The 13,554-nt window shown below is 41.4% G+C and overlaps 1 protein-coding gene across 1 annotated transcript in view; it reads left to right on the top strand.

Annotated features, from left to right (window-relative positions):
- LOC111974367 (A disintegrin and metalloproteinase with thrombospondin motifs 12-like) overlaps positions 1-13,554 on the top strand; it is a 46,301-nt gene that overhangs the window by 12,610 nt on the left and 20,137 nt on the right. The window contains 3 exon segments of the mRNA XM_070447356.1: positions 10,004-10,187; positions 10,399-10,528; positions 10,853-10,898. Of these exon segments, the coding sequence (XP_070303457.1) occupies positions 10,004-10,187; positions 10,399-10,528; positions 10,853-10,898 (360 nt within the window).

The following is a 13,554-nucleotide window of genomic DNA, read 5'->3' as shown; positions in this document are numbered from 1 at the left end:
CAGGTAAAATAACGAACCAATGCTCATCTCCCAGGACAAACTAGCTAGCTAAATGTCCATGAATTTTTCATGTGTGTTTCGAACTGCCCCAAATTTATTATCATTGATTCACAGTTGATTTTGGTATTTAAACCTTCGTGTCATTATCACGTCTAGTGGGTATAGACAAAATCAACATGTGCATGATGGCGGAGGCACGCGTGTGGCTGGTGTAGTTGGGATGTAATGTTAAGGTGCTCATAGTGTGCACTTCCATCATGGTAAAACACATCACCCTGAGCTATGTTTGCATAACACAACTGCCTAGGAAATAGCTACATACCTGCCTTGACCTACAGTAAGAGAAGGCCTGGTTTTTCTTTTGTGCTTATTGGTTGTAATGCTTTTGAGGGTTAGTTGTGATTGGTGAACTGAATGGAATGCGTGTAGCTTGGCATGGACTAGGCGTCAGCCCAGGCGACAGCACAGGGACATACATGCCTCTGGAATGCAAAAAAGATACAGCGTGGTTACTAAATGAACACCCTGCAACCTCTGATTCCAGCCCACTTCTTTTGGTAGAGCAAATAATGACCAGATGAAGTCAAATCCACATGGTCTCAGGGCAATTCGTATTTTCTGTATGTAATTCGGACACTCCATTTATTATGATATGTTAGGTTATGTTACATTATGAATAGCGGTCGTACAATAACATACGAATTGGATGATGTAAGTTATCATACATCTTGGATGAGACCAGCTTGCTTGATTATGTTGGTGGTTAGGTGAACTAATGACAAAGGTTAGGATAATTTACGTAGTAGGTTAGGTGAATTGGGTTAAGTTTAGAATAAGGGTTAGGGTTAGTTTGTATTTTATTTGGGGTGGGGGTCAAGGTGAGGAGGAGGATTATTTAAGATACCGTTTGAAGAGATAGGGTTTCAGATGTATTCGGAAGATGTGCAAAGACTCTGCTGTTCTGTAAGCACCATGGTCTTGTAGAGGATGCAAGCTTCGACTGGAAGCCAGTGCATTGTTGCAGAGGAGCGTGATGACATGAGAGAACTTGGAAAGGTTGAAAACCAGGCAGGCTGTAGCGTTCGGGATAAGTGGCAGTGTAAAATGCTACAGTTGTCCCCGACACGACTTGAACATGCAACCTTTTATTGCTAGAGAGTCGCAGAAAACGCCGACCCATCCTCCCTGTCAAACCTCCCTACTTTCGTTTCTGTAGGGATCATACTTCTTGGCGGTGCTCAGAAATACGYAAAATATGTTCTGTATGGCTCTGAGGCCAGGCTGGTCAAATGGGCACAACCAACTTGAACTAGCAGTTGAAGGGGTTTTAGTATAACATGATTAATATCTAAGGAAATWAATTTCCTTGTGTCCTATCTGTGCTTAAAGTTGAAAAAAGTTGTAAGCTGGCAGTGTTATTAAAAGTCATATTGAAGTTGTAAAAAAAGCTCAAACTATAATTTCCGTTTTCAGAGTGTTAATAAAACTATGAAGGAACCAGAGTTAAATGTTCTCAGAACCTCCCTGAAACCTAAAAAATAAACGAACCCTGGCGACCAACTCCTTAATTGAAAAAGTATTCTGATCTTTTTGCCCATTTATTGGAAAAGATCAGATCTGATTAGTCAAAAGACCAATAATTGGGCAAAAGACCAGAATTGGACTGACTCTGTAAAGGCAGGCAATGTCATATAGAAACATTCATAGGACATAGCCGTTGAAAAACAAATTGTATTCCAGCTCTGCTGTCAAACCAAACCCAATGCTTTTTCAATGGAGGTGTTGGTCGCCCCAAGGCACAACAAGGAACAAGTATTTGCATGTTCAGTGCCATTATTTCAGTACATTATCTTTTGTGAAATGCATATCTCCTCATGCTGTCTTAAGCCACATATTAATTCCCCGGCTAGCACATTTGGTTCCTTGGACATTGTAGGGAACGTATATTTTTGGTTTGACATTGGATGTTGGAATGAAGCCATACATTTCCTGACCGGTAAAACTGAACGTTTTTTAAACGTTCAAAGAATAGAAGTGAAAATTACACCTGTTCTGGGAATGTTTATTTTTAGGTTGCAAGGAGGTTTTATTAACGCTCTGAGATTGGAAATTATAGGTTATTTGGAGGTTTTTTAATAACTTCCTTAATACTTTAACTGAATCTTTCAATAAGACTTAATTACACTGCTAGATTATTTTGGGAAACTTTTTTCAACTCTAAGCACATGGAAATTAATTTCCTTAGATATTAATAATGCAAACACATTTATTTTTTATTGTGACAAGGCATCAGTGAGATTCGAACGTATGATCTTGTGTTCTCTATCCATGGAATTAGTCTACTGCGCCACCAGGATGGAGCTACAGATGTCGGATCTTAATTTGATCACTCTTTTGTCACAGACAAAGATCCTGCACATCAGGAAATTCAAATGAGCCTTTTGATTTAGATATGTTAATTGAAAAGTTATCTTTTTCTCCATGCRGGGGCAGKCGAGTCATTCAGACCAGTGCCAACTATCAAAATCATCCTCCCTTTCTCACGGTTGTCACTAGTTACCACAGTCGCAAAGTCAAAATTGGCTATTGTAAAAATGTATGAAAACAAAAATGTGCTTAATTTAGTGTTAGGTATAAGGTTAGCAGTGTGGTTAAGGTTAGGGTTAGCCTATGACTTTAAACCTATCTAAATGAACGATCTGATGGTGGCACTGCAAGGGCAAATTTGCAATGTATTCCAGGTTTAAAGTCCTCTGAAGTTTTGAATTTTCACCTCAAAATCTCCAACCCGAATTTCAACATATAGTTTTATTTTCTATTTATTTTCTTTGTTTTTTGTTTCAATGGTGTAATCAGTTCGCATAGCATCTATTGTTGCTTACTAGGTCTGTGTTTATTCACATTCTGAGAATGGAATATATGTTTTTTAATGACATTCTTAGAACATTCTCTGAATGTTAAAGTTTTCTTGTGGTTTTAATGGAAGGTTTTCTTMAAGTTCTGAGAATGGAATTTAGAGCTTATTGACACTCGTGGGAATTGGCGAATTGGACTATATGGATAGGGTTAAATTGAAATATTTCTTACAGAAGAAATATGGAATGCATATGCATAACCATGGTAGAAACTACACAGAACAAAAATGTAATCTCAACATGTAAAGTGTTGGCCCATGTTTCATGAGCTGAAAAAAAACACCAGAAATGTTCCATACGCACAAAAAGTTTGTTTTCTAGTGAGCATTTCTCCTTTGCCAAGATAATCCATCCATCTGACTGGTGTGGCATATCAAGAAGCTGATTCAACAACATGATCATTACACAGGTGCACCTTGTGCTGGGAAAAGAAAATGCCACTTTAATATGTGCAGTTTTGTAACACAACACAATGACACAGATGTCTCAAGTTTTAAGGGAGCGTGCCAATTGCACGCTCCTGACTGCAGGAATGTCCACCAGAGCTGTTGCCAGATAATTTAATGTTAATTTCTCTACCATAAGCTGCCTCCAATGTCATTTTAGAGAATGACTGGCCTCACAACTGCAGACCACGTGTAACTTCACCAGGCCAGAACATCCACATCCGGGCTTCTTCACCTGTGGGATCATCTGGGGGGGGGGGTCGTTGTTCCCAAAGAGTCTTCAACAATAAGGTGCTTTTTTGAGCTCCCCTAGTTGTGCTATTGAGGAACTAGAGAAAGCACACTTGGAGTTGTTTTAACGCTTTTACACAATTACTGTTGTTTATGCGATCCAAAAAACGGTCCATTTTAAATTGCAATCTGGGTCAGGTGGGCATAATTTCAAAGCTTGTTCTATTGCCAACATGACTAGCGACATTTATAAAATATGATCTTATAGTGTTAGACTTTCACAAGGCAGAGAAGAGAAGCAGATCATCATTTTGGTGCGCATAAAATGGAGTCATGAGTACATTCAGATGCGTGGCATTCAGATGCGTGGCTCATTCTGTTCAGGACAACCCAGGGTATAATGCCATGTCATGTTGTAACTGTACATCAAACATAGTTATCATAAACATTAACACTCTATATTACATGAGTTTTATGATATGGAAATGTGAAGTGCACATTTGAACTCATGGGTGCTTGGCTTGCTTGTATGACATCAAAGTGGTATTTATTACAATCGTTGTAATTTACAGCATTTCCCTCACTTGGACAACAAAACATTTGCAAAAGCCCAATTAGCGGAGGGATGAGGGCAACTTCTTGTCACGCGCTGTGCTCAAGTTCAGAACGGCTATCAGTCAAAACCCATATAGAGCGTGGAGACACTAAGCTCTGATGTCATGTATAGCAGTGGTTCCCAACCAGAGTACGCGGAGTACTGCCCGGAGCACCCCTGTAGTACCCCTATGTGCATTTTACCAGTAAGTCTATGGTCTCATGAGTCTTCAAGTACACACTCTGTTACAGCATTCAAATGTAGGTGCTTATCAGTGTCCAAATATGCAATTTTTACCCTCTATATGGGTATGAGTGTAACGGCTCAGGAAGAGATCCAGATGCAGACAGTTCGAATAACGGACATTTATTATATAAACGGGGCAGGCAAAGGACAGGTCAAGGGCAGGCAGGGGTCAGTAGTCCAGGGCAGAGTCCGAAAGGTACAGAGCGGCAGGCAGGCTCAGGGTCGGCGGCTGGCAGAGGTCAGTAATCCAGGGCAGTGGCTAAAGGTACAGAACGGCAGACGGGCTCAGGGCAGGCAGAATGATCAAAAACCCGGAAAACTAGAAAATGGGCTCAAGGAAACAGGAGTCAGAAAACCACGCTGGTAGGATTGATGAGACAAGACGAACTGGCAACAGACAAACAGAGAACACAGGTATAAATGCACGGGGAAGATGGGCGACACCTGGAGAGGGGTGGAGACAAGCACAAAGACAGGTGAAACCGATCATGGTGTGACAGACAACATTCCCAATGTCAAACCAGTTGGAGAACGTTCCTAGAACATTACCAAAATTAAATGTTTGAACTTTTAGGAAACGTTCTGTTAAAGTAAGGACAATAGGAAATACAAAAAGTTTTTTTGTCAAGCAACTATCCTGCACCATTCCCAGAAAGTTGCGGGAAGGTTGTATGTAAAATAACCATAGGACAACCACCCTCTCGCCAAGCTCTAAGAAACATATAGTTCTCAGAACTTCATGTGCTAGCTGGGTATGGTGAGCTGGAAAGAAAAGTTGTGTGTTTAATCATCGTCCATACCTTCCCTCCCCTGTCCCCACCTCCCCTCCCCATGTGTCCCAGTAAGGAGTGGAAGGCCACAGACACACTCTGTTACAGCAGTCAAGCAGCCAGCCAGGCAGGAGGCAGCTTACCCCTGGCCGCCCGGCCCTCTTGGCCTGCACTCCAAAGCCCAGCAGAAGCAGGAAACAGAGCTAAAACAGTTCCACATGGCTACTGTATTACAGCTTCCCTGGCTCTGGCACCTCACACTAACACACACACTTCCTCTCAGATACTCAAATGGGAGAAGGAGGATTAGGGGGAGGAGGGGGAAGAGGAAGAGGARGAGGAAATGGGGAGGCTTCGAGAAGGCAGGCTGGGTCAGTTGGCAGAACTTACAATGAGCAATTTAGGACTCCCAGTCTGTCCTAATTAGTTTAGGACTTTCTGAGTTGATCTCTTTGTTTGTTTGTTCTCAATATCCATGTTTGTTTCCTGAAATTCTCTGAAAGTACATTGAAGGCACTTTGAATGAGGAACATAGCTTTTCTTTCTTTCTTCCTTTCATGTTCTGTGTTGTTGAATGTTAGTGGAGTAATAGATGCCTTGACAGCTTGTGGATGGTAGTTTAAGGATTACAGGTAGTATCATGCATTGATCCCTATGCAGATCACTTCTGAGTCAGGGTGAATGTTTGGATGGGCCTCTCTTGATTCCTTACCAGCTGATCTGCAACCCTCCATCTAGTTTTTTCTTTTGGGACTGAAATAATAACTGACTGAGGAAAACATCGAGAGGAAACAGCCTCCAATCCATAACCCAGATTAGATATGGAGTGCACTCCACATCTTCTTGTTGGAAGGAGTTTATTTTGGTATCTATAGAAATAGATACAACACAGAGAAACAGTCAAAACACCAGCATTCATCTGGGCTTCGTAACTGACCATGTAACAATGACCGAGTGAGTCTCTGCATGCTTTCTCAATGAGTCCACTGAGCTGTGAGAGCCCTGGCTTGCTTCCACTCTCTTTGGCTCAGTGTTGCAGAGTCCTTGGTAGAACTGAATCACTCCCATGGTCTAACCATTACAGCGTTTCCCAAACTCGGTCCTGGGGACTCCAAGAAGTGGTGTTAGTTGATTTTTGAGCTTGATGACTAGTTAATTTTTTTTTAATCGTCTGTGTGATGCTAGGGCAAAAAACGATGTGCACCTCTTTGGGATCCCCAGGGCCAAGTTTGGGAAACGCTGATCTAACCACTAATCAGAGAGAACACAGTCAGAGCCATATATACATGGAGAGTTTGGCCCAGAGAAATTAATAAAGATAAAGGTATCTATGGTTTGACCATTGTGATTCCAATCAAAAAGTGTTATGGTGCCAGATGACATCACACAATTCTGTAAGAGCCATGTTCGTGCCTCAAAAAGCTCTCAAAGACTCACGTCAGAATTAGACAATCATCCATGTTTCACAAATGTTAAAATTCAAAGTTGTTCAAAGGGTCAAATTTCAAAGTTAAGTTTAGGCATTAACTCTGAAATCTTTTATTTATACCCCCAATTGGTAGTTACAGTCTTGTCTCATCTGTGCAACTCCCGTACAGACTCGGGAGAGGCGAAGGTCGAGAGCCGTGCATCCTCCGAAACACAACCCAACCAAGCCGCACTGCTTCAATGCCCACTTAACCCGGAAGCCAGCCGCACCAATGTGTCCGAGGAAACACCGTACACCTGGTGCCTGTGTCAGCTTGCACTGTGCCCGGCCCGCCACAGGAGTCACAATGGGACAAGGACATCCCTGCCGGCCAAACCCTCCCCTAACCCAGACGACACTGGGCCAATTGTGCGCCGCCCCATGGGTATCCCGGTCGCGGCCAGCTGCGACAGAGCCTGGACTCGAACCCAGAATCTCTAGTGACACAGCTAGCACTTAGACCATTGCGCCACTCGGGAGGCCTAACTCTGAAATCTTAAGGTTAGGCATTAACTCTGAATGGTTAAGGTAAGGGTTAAGGTCTGGGATTGGCTTAAAACGAACATGCAACCTTTAGCACCAGAGACAGATGCTTACTCCCATCCGCCATCCCATCTGCTGGTATGCCAGCAGCATACCACCCTGMATACCACTGCTGGCTTGCTTCTGAAGCTAAGCAGGGTTGGTCCTGGTCAGTCCCTGGATGGGAGACCAGATGCTGCTGGAAGTGGTGTTGGAGGGCCAGTAGGAGGCACTCTTTCCTCTGGTCTAAAAAATAACCCAATGCCCTGTGTAGGGTGCAGTCTTTCAGATGGGATGTTAAACAGAAGTCCTGACTCTCTGAGGTCATTAAAGATCCCATGGTGCTTATTGTAAMAGTAGGGGTGTTAACCCTGGTGTCCTGGCTAAATTCCCAATCTGGCCCTCAAACCATCCTGGTCACCTAATAATCCCCAGTTTACAATTGGCTCATTCATCCCCCTCCTTTCTCCTGCAACTATTCCCCAGGTTGTTGCTGTAAATGAGAATGTGTTCTCAGTCAACTTACCTGGTAAAATAATATAATAATCCCTGTCCACAACACCCTAGCTAAAGGGAACCCTATTTGAAGGTAACAGCGCTTGCCCCTAGTGGCCGGTTTCCATGTCATCTCCCGACGTCCTCGGACATGGATGGAYGTCTAATACTGACTTGTGACCAGGCTACATCCTTTCTGGTTAACTTTGACCAATAGCAGTTCACAGAATTGGCAACCGAACTGAAAACCTGAACCACATTTGAAACAGTCATTATGAATGGGTGAATGGATTGCTATTGCTTTATAGGATTCTCTGACCATGGTTCACCTGTGATTGTGTTTGTTGTGTCCCTGACTGGGGGATCCGCCATAAGCACAGAGCCAGGTGCTCGGACATAGTGGTTGCTGGGGGACTATTGCCTAAAGTATTTTGCACTCGCTGAACCCTCAGCGCACAGTAACTAGAAACTCAAACCTAGCCTCCTGAGACATAAACTTGGCTGGAGAGAATAGCAGATTTTCTAGACAGAGACGTGCAGTAGACTGCAGGATGCGTAAGAGCAGTGGATGGACTTGAGTGGATGGCAACGCTTGCCGCCCATTGGTCATAAGTGGATGGCAACGCTTGCACCCCCCCCCCTCTCTCTCGCTCCCTCTTTTTCTTTTTTGCATGTTGATTTGGAGATGCAGAGAAGGGCACACCCATGTTCAGTTTGGGCTTGTTAGTACATACATTTTACACTTTGCACTCTCTGCATGAGGGAATGTGCCCCAGGGCAGTGGTGGATGCCTCCCTCAAGTAAATAACTCTGCCCTGACCTTAGCTGTTTAATGAGGGGACGTAAAGAATACAGATGAAGATACAGAACTGCATCATTAGCTTCTTTACTGACTTTCATGGCTCAGAAATTATATGTCAGAGTTGTAGGAATGTTGTACCTCACATTTTCCTTTTTAGTCATAGCAAGTTACAATATGTTGGATCGGTACTCTGTCTCTACACACACACACACATCAAATAAAATGTTATTGGTCACATACACGTGTTTGGCAGATATTATTGCGGGTGTAGCGAAATGCTTGTGTTTCTAGCTCCGACAGTGCAGTAATATCTAACAAGTAACATCTAACAATTTCACAACATATACCCAATACACACAAATCTAAGTAAAGGAATGGAATTAAGAACATATAAATATATGGACGAGAAATGTCAGAGCGGCATAGACTAAGATACAGTAGATAGTATAGAATACAGTATATACATATGAGATGGGTAATGCAAAATATGTAGAGGCGAAAGAAACGCACACCTATTTAGGCGAGGTGCTGGCTAGCAGAGTTTTTTGTATGCTATTCTTTAATACATGAGAATTAACCAATGATATCAAGCCACACCCGGCCATGATCACAGACACTGTGTGTGTCTTTTGACACTATATAAATGAGTAATCCTGTAGTGTTTGTCATTATACCCTGATGAAGACAGCTTATCTGTCGAAACGTTGGATATAAATATTTTTGCATCTGAGCTCCTAGAGTGTGTGCGGCTCTCCTTTATTTACATTTTTAAATGCAAAATATGTAACATTATTAAAGTGGCTAGTGTTCCATTTTTAAAGTGGCAGTGATTTCAAGATTATGTATATAGAGCAGCAGCCTCTAGGTGATAGTGAGGGCTATTTAACAGGCGGATGCGCTTGAGATAGAAGCTATTTTTAAGTCTATCGATCCCAGCTTTGATGCACTGTACTGAGCGTGGCTGGGTCTTTCAGCATGACAATGATCCAACACACACTGCCCGGGCAACGAAGGAGTGTGTTCGTAAGAAGCATTTCAAGGTCCTGGAGTGGCCTAGCCAGTCTCAGATTCAACCCATAGAAAATCTTGGGAGGGAGTTGAGTCCGTGTTGCCAGTAACAGCCCCAAACATCACTGCTCTAAGGAGATCTGCATGGAGGAATGGGCCAAAATACCAGCAACAGTGTGTGAAAACCTTGTGAAGACTTACAGAAAACGTTTGACTTCTGTCATTGCCAACAAAGGGTATATACAAAGTATTGAGAAACTTTTGTTATTGACCAAATACTTATTTTCCACCATCATTTGCAAATAAATTCATAAAAAATCCTACAATGTGATTTTCTGGATTTTTTTCTAATTTTGTCTGTCATAGTTGAAGTGTACCTATGATGAAAATTAACAGGCTCTTCTCATCTTTTTAAGTGGGAGAACTTGCACAATTAGTGGCTGACTAAATACTTTTTTGCCCCACTGTATACTGTATACCGTTTGTGTGTGTTTCCCCCCCACAGAAAGGTCTCTTTACCTTGCCTGAAGGACCCCACTTCATTCAGCCAGTCCAGGGGTCCACTGATGGGGCTGTCGAAAGGGAGGGACCAGAGCCCCATGTGGTCTATCCCAGCGTAACCACGGCACCACACAGATACCGACGCAGCTCTGAGGCCCGGGACACACACAGCCCCTGTGGGGTCAGAGGTGAGTAGAATATATTAGAACATAACTCAATTAAATAGACTTGAACACAATTAAATATAATATAATTGAATAGAGTTTGTTTTGTTAGATTGGTTTGGCTTTTGTAAATGTTTTGTATGAGCATGAGGAGTGCTCAAGGTCCTATTTTTCCGCTTGTCTAATACACTAGATTGTTTTACCTCATATCTCTGTGCTGCTGTCCATCCTGCAGACGCACCAGGTGATTCCCTAGTGGTGGAGAGGGAAAGAGAGGACTGGGAGAGGGAACAGCAGGAGGAAGAGAGGGAGAGAGAGGAGGAGACGGCTCAACATCGCTCCCAACGCTCCGTCAGCAGAGATAGGTGCACAGCATTGTTTCTCCTACCATTGTATAAGCGGGGCGGGTGGCAGAAAATAGTTTGGCTTCTATTGACACATTTTATGCMAGTAGGAATCAAACTAGGCGACTGGTGCATCTTGTTTCCCCCTGGAATTCTTTGAAAATGAGGCATTTTTTGGAATGTGTTGATTTTCCGAGATTCTGGACTTCCTAACGGGCCGCCTTCCCAGGTGGTAAGGGTAGGTAAGAACACATCCGCCACGCTGATCCTCAACACGGGGGTCCCTCAGGGGTGTGTGCTCAGTCCCCTCCTGTACTCCCTGTTCACTCATGACTGCACTGCCAGGCACGACTCCAACACCATCATTAAGTTTGCCGATGACACAACAGTGGTAGTTCTGATCACCAACAACGACTAGATAGCATAAGAGCATAAGAGCATCAGAGACCTGGTCGTGTGGTGCCAGGACAACAACTTATCATGCAACGTGATCAAGACTAAGGAGATGATTGTGTACTACAGGAAAAGGAGGACCGAGCACGCCTCCATTCTCATCGACAGGGCTGTAGTGGAGCAGGTTGAGAGCTTCGAGTTCCTTGGTGTCCACATCACCAACAAACTAACATGGTCCAAGCACACCGAGACAGTCGTGAAGAGGGCACAACAAAACCTATTCCCCCTCAGGAGACTGAAAAGRTTTGGCATGGGTCCTCARACCCTAAAAAGGTTCTACAGCTGCACCACCGAGAGCATCCTGACTGGTTGCATAACTGCCTGGTATGGCAACTGCACGGCCTCCGAAGGCAAGGCACTACAGAGGGTAGTGTGTACGGCCAAGTACATCACTGGGGCCAACCTTCCTGCCATCCAGGACCTCTATACCAGGCAGTATCAGAGGAAGGCCCTAAAAATTGTCAAAGACTCCAGCCATAGTCATAGACTGTTCTCTCTGCTACCGCAACGGCAAGCAGTACCGGAGCGCCAAGTCTAGGTCCAAGAGGCTTCTTAACAGCTTCTACCCCCAAGCCATAAGACCACTGAACATCTAATCAAATGGCTAACAGACTATTTGCATTGTCCCCCCTTACCCCTTTTATGCTGCATCTACTCTCTGTTATTATCATGCATAAGTCACTTTAATAACTCTACCGATATGTATATATTACCTCAATTACCTCGACTAACCGGTGCCTCCGCACATTGACTCTGTACCGGTACCCCCTGTATTAGAGGTCGACCGATTATGATTTTTCAACGCCGATACCGATTATTGGAGGACCAAAAAAAGCCGATACCGATTAATCAGCCGATTTTTATTTATTTATTTGTAATTTGTTTGTTTTGGTTGTTGTTGTATTTTGTTTGTTTCTTTTTGGGTTTTTTTTTTTTTTTGTGTCTCAATGTTACTTTTTTTTGTTTGGTTTTTTGGTTTTTTGTTTTGATTATGTGTTTTTTGTATTTTTTACTTTGATGTCAATTGTTTGTTCACTCATTTTTTGTTTTTTTTGTTTTCCTATTTGTATTTGTTTGTGTTTGTTTGTTGGTTGTTTGTTTGTATTGTTTGTATTTTGCTTGGTGTTTTTGTTTGTCTTTGTTTTTTTTGTTGTTTTTGGTTTTTGTTTTATTGTTTGGTTTTGGTTTTTGTTACTTGTTTTATTTTGTTTGTGTTGTTTTTTGTGTGTTCTTTTGTTTTGTTTTGTTGTTTGTGTTTTTTTTGTTTGTTTTTGTGATCGGGTTTGTTTTTGTGTCTGTGTGTTTTTTGTATATTTGTTTTTTTTTTTGTTTTGTATTATTTTTTGTTGTTTGTTATTTTGGGTATTCTGTTGTTGTTTTTGTTTGTTTTGTTTTTTTTTGTTTGTGGTTGTTTGTTGTATTTTCTTGGGTTGTTTTTGTTTGTTCTGGATTGTTTTTCTTTGTCTTGTTTGTTTTGTGTGTTTTTTTTTTGGTTTTTTTGTGGTTTTTTTTTGTTTATTTTGTTTTCTTGTTGGTTCTGTTGGTTAAGTTTCTAGTTTTTTTTATTTTATTTGTTTTTTTATGTTAATTTTGTTGGTTTTGTTGTTTTGTTGTTTGTGTTGTTATGTTTGTTTGTTTCTGTTGTTTTTTGTCGTATTTGTTCATTTACTGTTTTTTGTTGTCCTGTGTTGTTGTTTTTGATTTTTTTTTTTTGTTTCTTTTGTATTTGTTTTGTTTTTGTTTTTTTTTTGTTTTGGTTTGTTTTTCTTGTTTTCTTTTTGTTGTTTGTTGATTTGTTTTGTTTTTGTTGGTTGTTGTTTTTTGTTCTTTGTTGGCTTTTGGTTTTTTGTTATTGTTTGTGTTTTTGTTTGTGTGGTGGTTTTGTTTTATCTTGTTTTGTTGTTTGCTGTTGTTTGTTGTTTGTTTTGTTTGTTGTTGTTGTGTTCGTTTATTCTTTGTGTTTTGTTTTGTTGTTTTTGTTTTGTTTTTTTTCCTTTGTTGTTGTTTATCTTTTTTTTGTTTTTTTTTTGTTGTGTCCTTCTTTAAGTTGGTCTTTTTTTTTGTGGCTTTTTGTTTTTTTTGGTTTATCTTGTGTGTTTTTGTTGTGGTTTTGTATGTTTTTTTTTGATTTGTTTTTTGTGTGTGTTTCTTGTGTTTGTTGTATTTCTTGGATTTTTTGTTGTTTTTTTTCTTTTTTTTTTTGTTTTGTTTTGTTTGTTGTTGTATTTTTGCTTGTTTTGTTTTGTTTGGGTTGTTTTACTTTTTTATGTGTGTTGGTATGTCATTTTTTCTTTTTTTTTGTTTTTGGTTGTTTCTGGTTGTTTTGTTTGGTTTGTTTTTTTGTTTTGTGTTTCTTTTGTTTGTGGCTTTTTTATTTGTTTTGTTGTTTTTTGTTTGTTTTTTTGAGAGAGATCTCTATCTCTCTTCCTCTCTCTTCCTTCTCTTGTCTCACCCTACTCACTTCGTCTATTTTTGATCAACGATGAGGTGATCTCTCTTCCCTATCGTGTTGGCTTCTGTCTGGACACCGTCCCTCAAAAGAAGGTATACCCCCACTGCCCTCGCGGGGTCCGCTACACACACAGCACCAGTGT

This window comes from Salvelinus sp. IW2-2015, linkage group LG15 (genome assembly GCF_002910315.2).
Source record: "Salvelinus sp. IW2-2015 linkage group LG15, ASM291031v2, whole genome shotgun sequence".
NCBI lineage: Eukaryota > Metazoa > Chordata > Actinopteri > Salmoniformes > Salmonidae > Salvelinus > Salvelinus sp. IW2-2015.
This window is presented reverse-complemented; position numbering and strand designations above follow the sequence as displayed.